General features: G+C 37.7%; 1 protein-coding gene across 2 annotated transcripts in view; it reads right to left on the reverse strand.

Moving 5' to 3' along the window:
• Nucleotides 1-12,082: 12,082 nt before the first annotated feature.
• Nucleotides 12,083-20,459, reverse strand: part of EPC2 (enhancer of polycomb 2) — a 121,835-nt gene continuing 113,458 nt past the window's right edge. Inside the window, exons 11-14 of one of the 2 annotated variants that reach the window (XM_028095849.2) lie at nt 18,006-18,136; nt 16,233-16,392; nt 14,966-15,299; nt 12,083-13,986 (exon numbers count right to left, since the gene is read on the reverse strand). In XM_028095849.2, coding sequence (XP_027951650.1) covers nt 13,914-13,986; nt 14,966-15,299; nt 16,233-16,392; nt 18,006-18,136 — 698 coding nt within the window. In that variant the 3' untranslated portion in view covers nt 12,083-13,913. Of the gene's footprint in view, nt 13,987-14,965; nt 15,300-16,232; nt 16,393-18,005; nt 18,143-20,459 lie in introns of both variants that reach the window. The other variant, XM_028095846.2, reaches the window with a different exon arrangement.

The raw sequence follows: 20,459 nt of genomic DNA on the forward strand, positions 1-20,459 counted from the left end.
CTCATAATGTTGTTAGCAGACCTGCCCTACAAGAAATGCTAAAGGGAGTCCTTCCAGGCCGAAATGAAAAGACACTACATAGTAACTCAAAGCCATACAAAGAAATAAAAAACTTCAGGTACCTACATGGGAAAATATAAAAGCTAGTCCTATGTCTTTTTTGTTGTAGTCTCTCTCTCTCTCTTTTTTTTGTTTCCTACAGAATTTAAAAGACAAATGTATAAAACAATAATTACAAATCTATCTTAATGGGCACACCACATATAAAGATGTCGTTTATGGCAACAGAAGAGGGGAGGTTGGAGCTTACAGGAACAGAGTTCTTATATGCTGTTGGACCTAAGTTGGTACCAATTCAAACTAGACTGTTAAAAATTTAGGTTGTTAATTGTAGCCCCCACAGTAAACACTAAGACAATATTCAAAAATATATACACAAAAAATAAATGAAAAGGGAATCAAAATGGTATGCTACAAAAAAATCAGTTATACACATAAGAAGTCAGTAATGGAAAAAAATGGAGGGGAAAAAGGTGTAAGACATACAGAAAACAAACAAAAAAATGGTGTAGGTTAGGCCTTCCTTATCAGGAACTACTATAAATGTAAATAGATTAAGCTCTCTAATTGTTAGAAGGTGAAGAGAGTCAGTAATGTATCCTCCAGACCGAGAAGGCACTTTTATACTGAAAATTGCAGCAAGCCTCTCCATACCACTTACACAGTTTTGTTCAGGGTAACTGCCTGCCAGGGGTGGTCTGGAGGGCAGACGCTCCAGGCGGTATTATGCAGCAATCCCTTGCCCATTTCCCGCCTCCTTCTCTGGACCTTCATCTGCAGCTTTTATGGAGTAAGGGACATGGTGGTGAGGCCCCAGGGTAGTTACCTAAAGGGGCACCATCTGTGCACCAGTGGGGAGAACAAGATGGAGGGCCAGAGATGAAGTCAGGTTGCCAGCACTTGTACACCAATCAAAAGGCAGAGATTGGCAGAATGCTTTAAAACATATAATCTACTATATGCTATTTACAAAAGACTCACTTTAGATTCAAAGACACAAATTGGTTGAAAGTGAAAGGAAAAAAAATATTTCAGCAAATGGTAACCAAAAGAGAGCTGGCTGGCTATATCAAACCTATCTGAAAAATATCAGAAAATATCAGAAAATAAAATGGACTTTAAGTCAAAAACTGTTACAAGAAACAAAGATGAGTATTTTTTTTTTAAAGATTTTATTTATTTATTTGACAGAGAGATAGAGAGAGAGCACAAGCAGGCAGAGTGGCAGGCAGAGGGAGCGGGAGAAGCAGGCTCTCCGCTGAGCAGGGAGCCGGACGTGGGGCTCGATCCCAGGACCCCGGGATCATGACCTGAGCCGAAGGCAGCCACTTAACTGACTGAGCCGCCCAGGAGCCCCAAATATGAGTATTATATACTGCTAAGAGGGTCAATTCATTAAGAAAATATCACATTACAAACATACACACCAAGCAAGAGCACCCCGAAATGTATGAAATGAACATTGTTAGAATTTATGGGAGAAACAGTCAGTTTTATAATAATAGTTGGAGACTTTGATAACCACTTTCAATAACAGATAGAACATCTAGAAAGAGTAAAGCAATAAAGGACTGTAACAGTCTATAAACCAACTAGACTTAACAGACACCTGTAGAACACTCCACCCAGCAACAGCAGAATACACATTTTTCTCAAGTGCACGGGGAACATTCACCATAATAGACCATATGTTAAGCCACAAAACACATTTTAATAAATTTAAAAGAGTGAAATTATACAAAGTGTCTTCTCTAACCACAACTGAGTGAAAGTAGAAATCAATAACAGAAAGGAAAGTGAAAAATTAACAAATACTTGGAAATTGAACAACACACTTTGGAACAATCAATGGGTCAAAAAAGCAATCACCAGAGAGTTTAGAAAATACGTGTGATTAATGAAAATGAGACTACAACATACCAAAACTTATGGGTATTATGAAAGTAGTCCTCAGAGGGAAATTTATATCAGTAAATGTCTACATTAAAAGAGAATAAAGATCCCAGATCAATAACCTAACTTGGCACCTTAAGAAACTAGGGAAAGAAGACCAAACTAAGGGGCTCCTGGGTGGCTCAATCGGTTAAGTGGCTGCCTTTGGTCAGGTCATGATCTCATGGGTCCTGGGATTGAGCCTCACATCTAGCTCCTTGCTCGATGGGCAACTTGCTTGTGCTCTCTTGCACATGCTCTCTCTCTCTCAAATAAATAAATAAATAAAATATTTTTTAAAAAGTCAATCAACATAATAAACAACATTAATAAAATTACAGGAAAAAAAAACCCAACATATGATCATCTCAGTTGACACAGAAAGGGCATTTGACAAAAGCCAACACATTTTCATGATAGAAACACTTGGAAAACTAGGAGTGAGGGAACTTCATCAATATCATAAAGGGCATTTATGGAAAATCTACAGTTAACACCATACTCAGTGCTATAGTCTGAAAGCTTTCCCTTTAAGATCAGGAACAAGACAAGGATGCCCACTTTCACCACTGTTATTCAGCATTGCACTGGAAGTTCCAGCAAGAGTAATTAGATAAGGAAAAGGAATACAAGGCCTCTTAACTGGAGAGAAAGTAAAACTATCTCTGTTCACAGAACACATGATCCTACATGTAGAAAATCTGAAAGAATCTACAAAAATGACTACTAGAGCTAATAAATATATTCAGCAAAGTTGCAGGATCTAAAATGAACCTGCAAAATCAGTTGTATTTCTGTACACCAGAAATGAACAACCCATAAAGGAAAGTAAGAGAATTCCTCTTATCACAGCATATTAAAGAATACAATTTAAAGAAGAAATTTAACCAAGAAAGTGAAAGACTTGAATACTGAAAACTACAAAACAGTGTGAAAGAAATTAAATACCTAAATAAATGGAAAGACAATCCATGTTCACGGACTGGAAAACTTAATGTTGTTAAGATTGTAGGGGTGCATGGGTGGCTCAGTCAGTTAAGCATCTGCCTTCGGCTCAGGTCATGATCCTGGAGTCCTGGGATCGAGCCCTGGGTCGGGCTCCCTGCTCAGTGGGGAGTCTGCTTCTGCCTCTCCTCCTTGCTCTTGTTCTCTCTCTCAAATAAATAAATAAAATAAAATAAAAAAAGATTGTAATACTACCCACAAAAATCTCCAGGTTCAGTGCAGTTCTTATAAAAATTCCAATCAGTGTTTTTGCAGATTTGGAAATGCCAATCCTCAAATTTATATGGAATTGTAAGGGCCCCAAATAGTCAAAACAGTCTTGAAAAAGAAAAAGAAAATTGGAAAACTCATTTCCCAGTTTCAAACCATATTGCAAAGCAATGGTAATGACATTCTGGTAGTCCTACAAGGGTATATCTATATATGGATAGATAGATCAGTGGAATAGAATTGAGAATGCAGAAATTAACCCATACACCTATGGCCAGTTGATTTCTACAAGAATGCCAAGACCACTCACCAGGGAAACAAGAGTCTTTTCAACTAATGGGGCAGGGACAACTGGCTATCACATACAGAACAGTAAAGTTTGGCCCTGAATTCACAGCTTATATAAAAATGAATCCAAAATGGATCAATGATCTAAGTATAGGAGCTCAAAACCAAAAAATCTTATAAAAACGCACAGGAGTAAGTCTTCATGATCTTGTATTTGGCAATGAATTTTTAGATAATACTAAAAGCACAGGTAACAAAAGAAAAACTAGATAAATTGGACTTTGTCAAAATTAAAAGCTTTGTGCATCAAAGAACATTAACAAGAAAATGAAAAGATAAGCTATAGCATTGGAGAAAATCTTTGCAAATCCTATAAGGGTTTACTATCCAAAATATATTAAGACCCTTGAAATTCGAAACAAAAAGGTGGACAACCCAATTTAAAAATGAGTAAAGGACTTGAATAGACATTTCTCCAGAGAATATATACAAATGGCTGATAAGCACACAAAGATGTTTAGTTTCATTAGTCATTAGGGAAAAGCAAAACCAAAATAATGAGATAGCAATTCACAAAAACTAGGATGGATATCATTTTTTTTTTTAAAAAGGGAAATAAAGTGTTGGTGAGGATGTGGAGAAATTGGAACTCTTGTACTCAAAAAGTTCAACACAGAATTACCATATGATGCAGCAGTTTCTCTCCTGGCTATATACTCAAAAACATTGAAAATAGGTACTTAAACCAATACAGGTACATATATGTTCATAGCAGTGTAAGTCCAGAGATAGGAAAACCCCAACATAAACACATCGACAAATGAATAGATAAGTAAATTGTGGTATATACATACAATGCAATATTATGCAGCTCTAAAAGGGAATGAAGTAGTGGTATATACTACAACAGTAGATAGCTTTAAAAACATTATGCTAGGGGCGCGTGGGCACCTTTGGCTCAGGTCATGATCCCGGAGAACTGGGCACCTGCTCAGTGGGAAGTCTGCTTTGACTCTCACCCTCTGACTCCCCGTTTCTTCATATGTAAAATAAGAGAATCGGACAAGATAAAAAAATCTATGCAGTATATTCCCTAAGACAAAATGGAAAAAGGTAAAGCCCTTGAAACAAGGGTTGTTCATCATTCATGAACATAGAAAGAAATTTCACCTGTGGTATTGGAAGTTGGGGAGAACAGCAACTTTCTAAAGCAGCCAGGACAGAATGGTTTACAGGTGAAAAATTAAGCCCAAGGAGAGCCACCTCTGGAGGAGAACGGGTGTCGAAGATCAACAGTTGGGTACGAGTGTTATTTGCATTTTTGGGCAAACATCTGATATGGCTTTGGTGTGAGCAAGCATCCTCCGTTCAAAATAGCTTAAGTGGAAAGCTTTAATAATTCATGACATTCCTGGTAAGTGTGTTGAAATCTGATTTTTTGATAAAAATATACCCAGAAATCATAATGCATAAGGAAACATTGATTAGTCACAAAACCAAATATGAGTCTTACAGTAATCATTGATGAAGAAATATTTCTAGCTCACAAACACAATGACGAAACCAGCAGCTATCTAGTCTTTTCCCAGATTTTCTTATACTGGAGCATGACTGCTAATTCTGTATAAATATAAGTAGAAAAATAGCTTTTGGGACTCTTAAATCAAAGCCTATTTTCTGCCACTACCCACCTACAACCATCTGCTAGACTATGGATTAAAGCAGATGACAGCAACCCTCTAAGGATGCTTCACAAAGAAAACCAGTTTCAGAAGCCATAGGTCAAGCATTTTAAGCATAATTAAACTATTTTAGACTTCAAGTCTGTTTGGCTAATAAGTCCAAGAGAAATGAAATTATATTTAGTGAACACCATGTTTCGGTTTAAAATAACCATAAAAAGAATAAAAAATAAGAAGGAAATCTCTTGATTCTTGTTTGATGGCACTAATTGTTATTCATTCACTTATTTGTTCAACAAATATTTCAACAAATATCATGTACCAGGCTCTATGCCAAGTGCAGGAGATAAAACAGAGAGCAAGTCCCTGTCATCATGAGGCTTGTGAGGCAGATGAAGGGACTAGTAAGAAGACAAATAATATAATTAAAAGTATTTCCTTTGTATCATTCATAGATAAGAAACCGGGACAGAGAACACCAGAGGATGGCCAAAGAGCATCTCTCTGAGGAGGGAACCCTCCAAACCCAAAAGATGAGAAGAAGCTAATAGGCAGAGAGGAGTATTCTAGACGGGAGTGTCCATGTACAAAGGCACTGAGGCAGGAAATCATTTGTTAAAGTCAGGATTGGATCTTCCAGTGGGGGCTCGAGTGTGGTGCGGCAAAAAAGTAATTATGAGATGAGTTTGGAGAAGAAGGCAGAACAAGACACAGAAGATCTTAGAATCATGGTAAATATTTGGATTTTGACTGTGTAGAGAGCAAAATGGAGGCTCTCATGTCAAGCAGTCTTTCATGTCAGCCTGAGTCAAGCAATGACGCAAGCAGTTCAGGTACCGCAGCTAGGAGATACCGCCGGACCAACGTCAGCTGACTCCCCAGAACCGATGATGAGCAGAACCAGAGGGGGTCTGCAGACACCCAAAACTGATGAGTCCCTGTATATAAAGGGAAGGATTTTGGCAGTAAACTGTCACTCTTCAGACCTGACCCAGTGTCTGACCACTTAAAAAAAGGCAACCACCGTGGAAGGCTCTGCCCAGTGGATCTCCCAACAGAATCGAGATCCTTCTCTGCTGGAACATCAGAAGCAGGGAGTGCTGAGAGCAGACCCGGACCAGACCGAGGCCTTACCTCAACTGCGCGCCCCCATACTGACTTCGCGTTTGGTTCATTCACTGCCCGCAAGCTTCTGTTGTCTTGTTCGTTGGGTGGCTTTTCTTCTGTCCTGCTCTGTGTGCTGTGGAAGAAACCAAGTTTAATCCCGTGGTGAACTGTCATTGAGTTTGGAATCCTGAACCCGCTTTATCATTGTGATTTACCTTTGCTTTATGATTGGATAAAGCTGACATTGTGGAAAGACACAACTCCTGCGTGTGCCTTCATAGCGTGCTCCTGACAAACTGTAATGGAAGCAATGGGGAGCTTTTAGAAGACACCTGAGATCATATGATTTTTAAAGGATCATATTTGCTGCGAGTGAACTGATTGGAAATAAGCAAGAATCGAAGTGGGGAGAAGGGTCATAAGGCTGCTGCAGCACAGGAGATGGTGGTGCTCTGGACAAGGTAGTGGCAATCTTAACAAGGAGAAAAATGGATGGACGCCATATGTATTGGGGAGCTCATGTCAAAAGACTTGTGGATGGATTTGAACAGGTGTGGGAGGAGGAAAGGGAGGAATCGAAATGGTTAGGTGCATGGAGGTGCCATGGCTGAGAGGGTGGAGCTGGGGTGTGTGGAGGTGGCCTGCAGAGGTGGTGGTAGCTGATGTGGGAGTACACAGGCCGGACATGTTTGGGCATGTCTGTGAGACTTGCGAGTGCTGGTGTCAACAAAGCCTCGGATGTAGAAGAGTGGAATTGGCAGAGCAGAGTTCTGTGCTAAAGATTAACATTTTAAAGTCACTGGGATAAAAATGGTATTCAAATCATGGCAGAAAGGAGTACAGAGAAGCAAAGAAGTCCTGGGAAAGAGAAGCTCCAATCCTGTGTGAATGTTATGCAAGCAAAATTCTCCTGAACAGCTTCTTGAAGACAGTAACTTTGTTCTTGTAGTCAAATATCAGAGTAGTAGTAGTATACAGTTGGAAAGGGGATACTGACAGCCGAGGTCTAGAAAGCCTGAAGACCTCTAACACTGAAGTGAGTGAGCATTTGAAAAGAGGTTATTAGATCATCACGGGGGAATAATTGTCTTTGAGCACAGTGATGTTCTGGAGGTGATTAGATTAGAACTTAAGATTGCTTGAAATGGGAAAGTGTGAGGTATATTTACGAATCGCTGTAGAGAATTTAAATAACCACAATTTTAATTCATGAACTGAACATGAATTATTTTTTTAAGGCATACAATCTCAAAACCTTAGAATAGTTGGGGGAACGGCATTTGTTACAAGGAATGCTTCATAGTCAGCAGTATTTCTAGTGGCCGTGGAGCTTGATCAGTGAGAGGCATTCTTTGTATTTCTTTGGAGCTAACGGGAGTAGGGAAATTATTTAACCCTCGCCCCTTATTTGACAGCTAAGGAAATCCCTTCTGAGCTTTTTAGTAAAGTTACTTGTCCATGGTTAAACTAGTAAACAGAAAGATTATACCAGTCATTCCTAACTTCACTTCTAACCAACAAACACCATCTGTTGAACTTACAAACAAAAAAACCAGTCAACTAACCGATCACATGAACAGACAAAAGAACTAACACAAAAAATACTGGTATCCTGACCCACTTTTGGAGATCTTGATTCATCAGCCTGGGATGAGACCCCACACATCTGTACTTTTCAGAGCTCTCCGAGGCGCTTGTGATGGCTAGATGTGCTGGAGAAGACTTGAAGTCAGGCTTTCTCATCGTGTCATTCACTTTTTATCCCCCTGCTAAACTCTCATTACCTCTATTTCCTTACCAACCACACCTCTCACATCTACCCTCTTGTACTCTAACTCTGCATAGTTTTTCCGAAGGAAATTAGAAGCCCTTGGCTCACGGCTCCTCCTCTGATTGCTACCCCATCTCTTCTGCCCCTCCCCACTCCTCTGGCCACATGGGTGCTGAGGTTTGGCTGTTCACTCTTTTGCTATTCCTCCTCCTTTTCTACCTCATCTCATCCCCTCCAGTTCCCACAAGGCTTTCATGCCAATGATGGCCAGGCTTATGGCCAGACTGAACCTGACCTCCTGCCTAACACCCAGGACTGTGGAATTTATGATTTATAAAATAGCAAAATGTTTGCACTCCAGTGTACCTTAAATGTTTATCTATTAAAAATATGTTGTTCTTTTGAAGTTAATCCAAAATACTGAGGCGGGGGAAGGCAGGGCGAGCAGTCAGTGGACCAAAGTTAATCCAATTACACGGATGTGACAGTTACACCTACGGGTGGCCCTGTAATTCCCATCTCCTAGTATCTATGTCCTTATGTAATTCCCTCCCCTTGAGTGGGAGTGAGACCTGTGACTTGCTTCGAACAGAGTAGAGCAAGTGAAAGGATTTTACAAATGTGATTAAGGTCCTTAATCAGCTAAGTTAAAGCTGACCAGGCTGCATGGGCCTGAGCTAATCAGATGAGCCTGTCAGGAAGGCCCAGGCTTCTCTGAAGCAGAGACTTCACATAGCAGAAACACTCTTCCATTGCTACCTTCGAAGAAGCAAATTGCTAAGAGTGCTATAGCCACAAGGAAGTGAAATGTCTACAACCTGAGGGAGCTTAGAAGTGAACCCTTCCCTACTTGAGCCTCCAGATGTGAACACAGAGCAACTGCCACCTTGATTTCTAGCTTGGTGCTAGAACCCTCACCCACATATATGGTTTGTAATAGTTTATTCCTCAGCAGATCGCACAGACACCATGTTGAAAGCGGAGATCCTGCATCTTGGTTATCCCTGATTTGGGCTCATGGGGTCACTGACCAAAAGCTACTTACAGCAGTGAGAAGAGCACGAGACAGGCATCAGTAAGACAGAACTGTGTGTGCCCACGACCTCCAGTGGCTCTGGCACTGAGCAGAGGAAGAACACAGGGTTCTTCTATACACTAATGGTTAAAAGTTTTCAACATGGGCAAATGGAAAATGTGAATGCTGTAGAATATGCTGTTGACTAAAACAATAGTTTGTATACTGAAGGTGGAATAATTTTTTTTGTGATTGGAGTCAACCTGATTTTGTTCTAGCAATAAAGGTAATTGCAGAATCATAGGCTTTCCTGAGGATAATGTTCACTCTGGAGAGGGTCAATGTTCGCAGATACTTCGTCGTCTTGACTTGCAATAGCATTCTAATCAATTAGCCAGTGAAGTAGGGGTTTTGTTCAAATATGCAATGCTATTACGAGGGAGATTTCATGAACACAACAAAATGTCTCAAGTACACAAATACTTAAGTACACACAGAACTCTTAATCTTAGTATGACACAGAAGACCTCATTTAGAGATAGCCCAAGCCTAAAATTTGGTACCAAGTCAGTCACTGCTGGAGAAATATGTGGCTTAGTGTTACCTTCTCTGTGTTAAAATTTCAAGCTTTGCAGTAAGCCACAGCTAAAAAGTTTGAAGTCCGTGTTTGAAATAAACAGTTCCCCTTCGGATAATAGGAAAAGGCATGATAGGAAGATCTAGGTTTGGTTTGTTACTGATTCTTTTGAATGGTTCTGATAAGTTAATGGATAGTGACAGTAACAGGGAAGCTGATTTTTCTGAAAGTAAGGGAACCAACCACCTGGGGAAGTGGGACATTTTGATTCCTGTAGCATCAGAGCTGGTGGAGATGTTACAGATTACCTAATACTCCCCATTCGTTCTATGATCCAAGTTCAGAGATATGAAGGCACTAAACTCACCTGCCAATTAAATGGTAGAGAAAAAGGATTAAATCCACACTCACCAAATTGATATTCTACTGTACTGTATTCTGTCTTGTTTCCTTCACTGACACCTCTGAAGAAGATAGATTTCTTGTGGCTTTTGGAGACCTGTAGTCACTGAAGCTGGCTAGAATTATTGGTTCCACACAAACTCAGCTGCATTACATGATAGAATACAACTGTCCATATGCTAGTCAGTCTTGATGACATTAGTGATTTTAAAAACAAAAAGCAGCTCTGGACTGTCTGCTCAGCCTTAGCTCCCGTATCATTTAGTTCCTTGGGGAGAAACCAATGGCACATGGGCCACATTTAACCCTTCACCAAGTTTGTCAGCGGCCTCCTTTCTGGAGTTTTGGGAACTTGCTCATCTTACAGATGGGGAAACCAAGGTCAAGAAGGGGCTAAAACTCAGCCAAGTTCCGGCCCAGATCCAGGTCCCAGGCTCTGCGCTGATTGAGAACTACTGGTTAGGTTTGGCTGACAGAGGATAAACGGATTGGTTTGGGCTTGCTTGGTGGATGGCTATAAGCCAAAGTTGGATCTAATGCATTCAGTCTTGGAAGCACAAAACAAAACATTGAATGCCTGGTGGTGTAAGAGTAGGGGAGATTGTTTCTAAATAACGTTGAGGCTCTGCTTCTTACAGATGGTGGCAAGAAGTGGACTGAGAAGTACAGTAAGTAATTCCTTGAAGAGAACTTCCACTTTAAAGATGGGAAGCAGTGGTTAGAAGTGTGGTGACTACCTAAATTTAATTCCTGGCTCAGTAACTTACCAGCTATGTGATGTAGGGCAAGTTATTCAATTTCTCCAAGCTTCACTTCCCTGATCTGTAAAATGGGGATAATATTGGTACTTACATAATTGTTAGGACAAAATGAAAAAGTCACTAAGAAAACTACATGCTCCACAATATTAGACATGAGTATATTCCAATTAATAATGAAAAAAAAAAGTGAATTACTTGAAATACACCTAACCTTTTGAAATTTAATAGTTTGCCTGGTTAAGGAATGAGACATTTCTGTCAAAAGTATGTATTATTGATCAAAAAAATCTGTTCAAAATATAGCATTATATTCAAATATAGCAGTATATACTAGGGATAAGTTTCTAAAATGCTAGTCTTCCTTACTGCTCTCCTTCCCACAAAACAACCACCTCGGTAATAAACAATAAGCACAGGTGCAAATACTGTATTCCCTATTTTTAAAAAAGATAGAATGTATGCGTGTGGGGGGGGTATGAGTGTGTATGATGTATGTAATTTTGTAAATGTGCCCTCCAGATATTATTTTTCCTTTAGTCTTTTACAAAAGAAAGCTCTGCAAAACATCCTCAAGTATACTTAGAGCCACATCATAATAACTGGTCATAATGATGCTCTTGAACGTTTATATAAATATTTCTATCTATTTCGAATTACAAGATACCCCAGAACATGAGAGTTACTCTTTTGTTTAAAAGCAAAAAAGCACCAAAAACCCAACCTACTATTGATCCCATCGAAAACAAAAAACCCACATTCTCCAAGGTCTCTGGAAGGTTACTGAACTACAAGTACCAACATTAGTTTCCTCAGAAAACCAAGATATGGTGGTACTGCCCAGTGGAGGGCCAGTGCAAAGACAAAGGGTTCTTTAATAAGGTGAAAGTATTTTGTCATTTAAAAGTTTTTGAAAAGCACTGGGAAAATGTGTGTGCAAGTAACTGAAATGCCATCTATGAAACAGTTACAACCACCAAAATAAGGAAGGCTTATTTTTCTATTTTACTTCAAAAGAAACAAATAAATTGGTCACCAGTCTTTGATAAGTTCTGGATTTGCCACATCTCCAGAAACCGTACAAATGGATAGTTCTTTTGTTTTACTTCAATTACTTATAACATGTATATCACATAAGGCAAATTCACTTCATGCTTTACTTAGTAAAATGGAAAAAAAAGCTTTCTCCAAAATTGGCACTAAAGTTAAGTTCTTAATAGCAAGGAGATACATCCAACTAAAAGCAGAATGAACACAGTCATAATACAAATCAAATCAAAATTATTTCCTTTATATCATCAGCAATGAGTAACTCCAGAGGTAGTATGGCAGAAACGAGCATGGATCCTATCAGGTCACAACCAATGAAGAAATTAAATTTATTTTTTTCTGTGGTTTTGACCATAAATTGCTTTACACATTAGGACCTGAATAAAAACCACTCTCAGCAGAAATCTTGGCCCATTAATTCAACTGACATATCAATTTACAACTTTCAGGACTGCAGATATAAAAAATGTAAAATATAAAATTATGTAAGTTTGAAATGGTTTTAATCATATTCATTAAAAATATTTACATTTCCCAGTACTTACTTGACAAAACCCCCTTGCAATATAATTCTACTCTAAACTTTTATTTATAAAATGAGGCTCATTTATGAGATTTCAATGAATGTTATACTGCAAATTGCTTACATTCTGTAAAATATTTTAAGAACTTTTCATATCAAAGGTAGTTTATATTGGATTATCTGAAACCCAATAGTGCCCACAGATGAGCTTCTTATAATTCTTTTCATTAATGCTTGGAAAGCACTGTGAAAACGAAAAGTGCTGTTAAGTGCTATCATCTCCCTTAAGTTTTCACTTACGCTGTGTGCACATTGTGAAATAAACACATATGCAGCATGTCCATGTTTTGATATGTATTTTTATTTCCCTGCAGTTTTCACTTATCAAGAACAAGTAACAGGGAAAGTTGTCTGAACTAGTGCATAAACAAACATTCTGAAACACCACTACACGTATCTAATTTACAAGAACCGTATAAAAAAAGTCACTAAAACACTACACTATGAAGGTGTCCAACGCTTACAGTCAGACTTTTTCCAACCCGTTACTTGCCTTGTAGCCACAGGAAAACTCTCCAAAATTGAAAAGACAATCTTGCCACAACCCTCCCCCCCTCCCAACACCTGGGGATGGCTCGATATCTAGACTTCCAATAATTATTGCAATGATATGATGCAATACATACCTGGTAAAATATCCTTTATGTGGTGTGTTACAGTTTTAAAGCCAGTTAAAATATGCAGTCTTCAGATAAAATGTAATCCTTGAAAAATTTTCTTATCTGCACAGTTTAAATGTGCTAGATGCATAATTTTTCCTAGTCCGTTTTTCCTGTGTAATTATTTTTTATAAACTGGTATTATAAATAGAAATATACATTCAAAATATATGGAAAAGTGAGTTACTACATTAAATTTGCATGTATCGATCCATCCCTTTCCCCTGCACAGTAATAGAAAATACTATTTTGCCTTGAACTTCATATTTGACAGTGAAATGCCACTAGTATTTACCAAAAAGTCCATCTAGTCAAATTGTGAAACAAAATGAACCAAGTGAAAACTTTACAGTTCCTTTAGAAAAAAATTACAAGAATTTCATTTCCTAGCTATGAATCTTTAACTTTTTAGACACAAAGTTGGATTTATTTTTACAAGATACAAAATGTAAACATGGCAAAATAAATAGTTAAAACAAGTGATGCAGGATCCCATTTCATGCTCATGATCCCATTAAAGAATTATTTTTTAAAATCCATTCAGTTGCAAATTCAAGTGCAAAAGCATGATGATGAATATCTACTATTCAAGTAACAGAAATAATATTGATGATACAAATAAACTATTTTACAAGGTAGTGATTTTCCCAATTTTACAAAATATACATCATATATCGACTTAATATCCGATATACTGTAGTCCATTTAGGTCCATTGTTACGCTCCGTGATCCACAGAGTGTTGCCTTTTGCATTCAGCTGGAATATGAATGACTGCACACCATCAGCACAGGTTAAAAGCCGTATGTTTTAGGTTATGTCACTTCCATAGCTACTGTTGTCTCTGCTATTCCATTTAAGCCCAATCTTTCAGGTTCATGGTTCTCTCTAAAGAAAGGCAAAGAGGAAAAAATAAACATTAATGCTCTCTAGAATATGTTATTATCAGTATTTACAGACACTTATGTAACTACAACATATATTTCACAAGAATATTTCCCATTTTTTATCATTTCTATACACGAATGAGGACAAGTTTTTTTCAGGTAAGAAATCCTATTAATTCCTAATTACTTGATTATAACTGTTTCCTTAGGAAACAGTAATTTGACATAATATTTCAGTAGAAAGAAGCCAATGACAAACTACTCATGAAACGTAACACAAGACCAAGTTTTTTACAACAGATGAAGCATATAATGCTCAAAAAGAATAATCATTAGAAGTACAGTATTACTTACTTTCCACTATAGTTTAATTTTATAGGTTTAAGGTCATGTAGTTATTAATTCATGCACCTCAACTGTTTTCTGATTCACCGTTCTCATGTATAAGTATCATAGAAAGAAATATAAAAACATACCCTGAAATATATTATCACAGATTTAGCTAATATCCCAGAATATTCTCAATTTTAACATATACATAGAATAACTTGCTTTCCCTTTGTGTATAATACTGACGGGAACACAACTCCTCCTCTAACCTTCCCAATTGTCTATGCTACAAAAAAGTAACAGAAGACTGAAGCTTCTAAAATATTTTTTGATGTATTTTTTGGGGGTCTGATGGCTTTCAATTTGATGTGTTTTTTTCCCCCTTGTTTTTTATACTTCTGGTTGGCATTTAAACATCCTACCAGTGACCTCAAGCAAAATAGTCTAAGTCATAGAGCTCTACATTAAGAAGATCTCAGTATCTGTTAAAAAAGCAAGTCAATAAAGAGACATCTATTGCTTGGGCAGTAAAAAAAAAAAAAAAAGTCTTTTTCCTCCCACAGTATAGCCAGTAGAGAGGGATGGAACGGTACTGGAAACAAACAAACACACACACACACACACACACACACACACACACACACACACACCTCGCTATGCTGCTGATGGCACTGCTAGGAGTAACCTTTGGCACTCTGTCCATACTGGCAGCAACTGTGGCAAGTTTTAAGGCTGTTGGCGATGGTGCTGAAGTCCGTGTATTGATATGCACATTGACTGGAGAAACAACACTGACATTATTGAGGTGCACTGCATTTGTCAGGCAGGAATTGTTCATGGGAAGTGTTTGAGGACTGCTTGTGCACAATGCTGGGATTAAGTGGTTTGTAGTGGTGTGGCCAACTGTCCTTACAAGTTGTACAGCGGAAATCCCTGGGCTGGATGATAAAGCCATATTGGTGGAGTATAACGTTTTAGAGGTTCCTGAAGGAGGAAAAGAAAATAATTCAATTCATATCATGAAACATTAATTAAACTCTCAAAAAATCAGGAGTTTAATAAAAAGTGCAAACACTGGTATACTAATACCAAGTTAATTTTCCACATACTGGCCTCTCCAAAGAGAGTTCCTGATCACAACATACTTACCTGTTAACACCCCAAAGATAGATCTTTCTATTGGCCTGCATAAAAGGGCTTTACAAAGTATTCTGCTGCATCCCTATTTGGAAAGTAGGAAATCGCCGGGCAGAGAGGCCCTCTCCGGAGGTTGAGAGCATGTGGAAATGATAGTTGAGTTCCATCAGAATTTACACATGCAAGAAGAAATCAGTAAGGAAAGGCAATCAGGATCATAGGTATATCTAAAAGCAAGTGGAAAAGCCTAGGGTCTGAGTAGTAGTTGAAGGGTGAAAGAACAGCAAGTCATTGAGGACTCAGGGTAGTAAGAAGCAGACAAGGTTCCAGAGTAATACTGTATTTCAAGAGGAGTCAGAGAAAGCAGTCTGATGAATATGTGCTAGTGGGATGGTGAACCCAATTTCAAACCCCAGATCAACCTGGATTGCATTTTGCCTTTTTATCGCTGCATGGATTAATTCCATGGTGATGGTTAGCAATTAGCTCAATATGTTTCCTAAGATGTGAGGCACTGATAGTATATGAATAAAACTAGACAGGGTGGAAGTGTTACAAATGAATGTATCTAGTGGGTGCAGGAGGACAGGGAAGCAGGCTCTATGTGAATTCTAGAAAACATTCAGCTATTCCATGACACCTATCCACAGAAATTCTGAAGAGTCCTGACTGATTTCTTGTACAATGCTTTCCCCTTGCATTTAAATAATAAAAACCTTATCTCAAATCAGTGAGTTACAACTTTGAGCTAATAAGTACCATACGAAACCACAGGCTTACCTGAAGGCTGGACAACACCATTTATGTTGTTGTGGCCAGTGTTCTGTTCCTTGGCTACCTCACCGCGACTCGGAACAGGTGCACTGACCACTGCGGATGCAGCAAAGTGGGCGCTGGCTGAGTCAAGTGTTTTAGACATACAGTCAGAGGTGCTTGAGCCCTGTAAGATAAATGAAATTAAACTCTCAATTTTTCAGATGTGATTTCATGAATGTGACTATTTAAAGAAATGGGCAAACCAAAAGGCAGTTGCCTTTTTCATCTTGAATAGTTAGAGATGTTTAGATTAAGAGATCTAGGACTCCACAGACTTATTTTTGGCATATGAAGCAGGGAAATAAATGACTAAACACTGGGAAGAAGCAACTATTTTGGAGAACTAGGGAATTAAAAACCTCAAACCTTTAACACTCTACTAATTTCTCCAGTAAGTGTTAATGAAAGCCTTTTTAAAAAATACTTGACAATCTAGATACTATGGACGACATGAAATCAAAGGAACTAACCATCATTTTTGTCACAATATAAGAACATATCTGGCCTAAACCTGCAGCAGGCTAGTGACCCAAGAGATTCAGAAAAAGCAAACAAAGTTTAATGGCCATTCCTCTTGATTCTGTATGAAACTGGTCAGCTGCTACTAACAGCCAATAGCTCTAGAATGTGGGACAGTCTCAAATCCATCTGGATGCTAGAGGAGTGCTGAGGGCTCCTCATGTCACTGAGATTTTTCATGTTGTTGGATTCAGGATTTCCAAGGTTAGCGTATTTAGTGATCCCCTGAGACTGAATTGAACTTCCATCAGCAGACACTGGCCTAAGAGCTCTCACAGAATACAACGAAGACTGAGCTCATCTGTTATTCCTTCAGAATTATTTTTGGAATTATGAAGCAACAAAACTTAAGACCTAAAACACTAGATGTCTTTCTTTCAGATGGCTCGAATTTGAAACATACTTTTCAATTAGTTTTACTTTTAGTGGCTTAAACAATAGAACTCTATTCTCATACAGTTCTGGAGGCCATGAGTTCAAAGTAAGTCTTACAGGGCTCATATCAAGGTGTTTGCAGCAGGGCTACTTTCTTTTGGCAATTACAATTTCATAAGGTATTTTTATTCTTATCCCTAGTGTATTCATTTAATCATGCCTATGGAGAACTTCACCTGGTGGCAATTTTTTCTTCAGGGGAATGTGATTCAAAGAGACAAGGGGCTATATTGTTTAGATTTACTGCACAATTCAAGGGAATTACCTCTTAGCCCATGGGGCACATCCATATGGCACTTAAACACAGAGTTTAAGAAGTGGGTAGGAAAGTTATAATCTTGGGAAAAAAAAAATAGGGCGCCTGGGGGTCATTGGTTAAGTGTCTGCCTTCGGCTCAGGTAATGAACCTAGGGTCCTGGGATGGAGCCCCTGCACTAAGCTCCCTGCTCAGTGGGGAGTCTGCTTCTCCCTCTCCCTCTGCCCCTCCCCCCAACTCATGCTTTCTCTCTAATAAATAAAGAAAAAAATAAGTTTTGGGGGGCTGTAGGGGTGGGGATGATAGTTCTAAGAGTATATAATTCCTTCTACAAATTCTCTATAACCCTTTAAAACAACATACTTTCCTAAATTACAAATACCATAATTAACTCTAGTACTTCCTTTATTAAATATGAACTAGTTTATCAAGGTTATCCTCTGTGACTTGACTAAAATGGAACAAGACTATGTAATTATGAAAGAAAAAAAAAAAGAAACATAACTATGATGAAAAGACAAGTTTACCTGTGCTTTTGGATGTGTCTGTTGCGAGGAATGCTGAGACTGCTGTTTCTGCTGAAGCTGAGCAAGCTGCTGCCTTTGCATCTGAACTAACTGCTGTTGATGTGTCTGAAACTGCTCTTCTGTGATACCCCCTGTTACTGGTAAAGGATACTCATTTCAGAAATAAGTATGTTTTAAAGTACTTTTAACAACACAAGTAGAATACAATATAAAGTGATTGCACAATTAAGATGAAAAGCAACTGCAAATCATGTATCTGCAAATAACCCAATAAAAAGCAAGTGGTTTATGTTAATATCCATGATCTTCTAATGTCACATGCTAAAAAAAGTTCCTATATGTAGAGTTTACTGTATAACATGGTTCTAACATGAAGATTCTAACCATTTATTCAGACTTTGAGATCACTCTTAGTTCACTATATTGTGGTAACTATATAATAAGAAAAACTTTGCTTTTTATTACTACAAACAATAATAATGACTAAGTGATAGCCTTAGTAAGAAAGCAGGACCACCTGGAAGACTGTAAATGATCCTTAATGCTGGTTTCCATTTAGGACATTTTCTCTGATTACAAATCAGAGTAGAAGACAAAGATGTTCATCTAGTATAACCATTAACTGAGTTTTAAGCCAATAGATTTGATGCTAAAATAAGCCTTAAGTTAAACCCAAAATATAAAAATAAAAATTTTAAGTTAAACCCAAATATAAATATGGGCTAGAAATCAGAGAATTGTTCAGAAAATTAAAGGCAGACTGTATCCTCCAATGTAATCAATTATGCTCTGTTAATAGAAGTTAGTAGATTTCAAGTAAAAATAAGACATCAAAAACTTTTGTTTACAAGATTAGCTAAGAAAAAGTTATACTAAGAAACATTTTTCTTCACTTTCATTCACTAGTTTTCAAGTAGATCACTGATAAATTGAGTTGAGGACACAAAACTATTTCCAAAGAAGTTAGTACATTATCAAAATCAAGAAATATTAAGTCCCATCAGAATACATCTACTACTAATTTTGCTCTATTTTTCTTCATTGTTTCTTTGCTCTCTCCCAACTATTTCTTTCAATCAGCAAGTATTTACTACTACGATGATGCAGAGTGCTACCTTAAGAGTTAAGAGAATACAGGGCAAAATAAACTAAAAGGGTCTGCAGCCCACCCCCCCCCATAAAGTCCTGTGGTGTAGCTGGAAAGAAAAGATACATAAAAAGAAGTATCAACTAATCAACTAATATGAGTCAACCTTTTAAATTCAATTGAGCAATCAAATCAACAGGACCTAAAGGGGTTTGGCTAGAAGACAACACCCTCAACCTAGATTACTTAACTAGCCCCCCACCCCCAAGTTTTCCATTTGGTACAATTACAAATCAGAAATTTTTAAAAGTGTGATGGTAATACAGCCTATTTTCTATGAAAAGGGAGTTAGGCCCCAGAGATGGACAAAGCATTAGATATGCCTTCATTTCTGTTCTGCAACATTATCATTAAAATTCGTACTGGACTATGAAGGAAAAACAGTTCTTAGATAGCAATTTTATTTTTAGAAGAGTAAAAGACCTGGGGCTACGATAGTGCTCACTCTAAAATTTTAATATTACCTGTATTTTTGAAGTACACATTAGTTATCTTACTGAATTACCAACAAAATCAAATGTTTCTCTTTGTCTGCACATGTTAAATTCACTGCAAGTGTTCTATTTTTAAAATGAAAAAATATTTTTAATTCTAAATTTACAATCTTCAAAATCAAATGAAAATGTGAAGTATTCATGAATTTCCAGCTGTTTGAAAACCTTGGGAAAGAGATGAAAAATAGCTTATTAGATAAAAGACAGGAAGGAAAAATCTTAAGTTAAACCCAAATAAATCTGTTTAAAGTCTTACGTGTATAGTGTGCCAATTCAAATGAAATGGACTTGGAATCTGGTGTTAGCATTGTCTACTCCTTCAAATCCAGCATTATGTTCATCTACAGCTAAGTTTTTTTGTTGTGGTGAAAAGGTGGGAGGTTACAGTGATTAAGTGAGGAATAAACCAAATTAAGTGAATATACTTTTAATGGCTATTTCAAAACTAAGAGAGAAATGAGAACACCGAGAATCTTCTTCTCCAAAGTCTTTTAATTCAGAAAATCATGAGATAGAAATCTAATTCAGAATAACTATGTACCTAAATTAGTAGAAAGAACAAAAAGCACTTTTTAATGAAAAAAATTACTTTTGGTTGGTAGTCCATGACTAACAAAGTATTGCCAACTATAGGTGTTCTACTTGCTTTTTATGAACGGATGATCATTTACATATAAATTAAAAAGGAATGCTGATAAGACTGCCTCTTTTGCGGAAGAGAGGATATGTCTACTTATTGCCCTGTCCTGTTGAGACCATTAATTTGCTCAGGAACCCCATCCTTTTCCCCATAGAAAACTCATTAAAATCCCA

Source organism: Eumetopias jubatus, unplaced genomic scaffold (assembly GCF_037043125.1).
Source record: "Eumetopias jubatus isolate StellerSeaLion01/CBP00866 unplaced genomic scaffold, mEumJub1_p1.0 scaffold_3, whole genome shotgun sequence".
Lineage (NCBI taxonomy): Eukaryota > Metazoa > Chordata > Mammalia > Carnivora > Otariidae > Eumetopias > Eumetopias jubatus.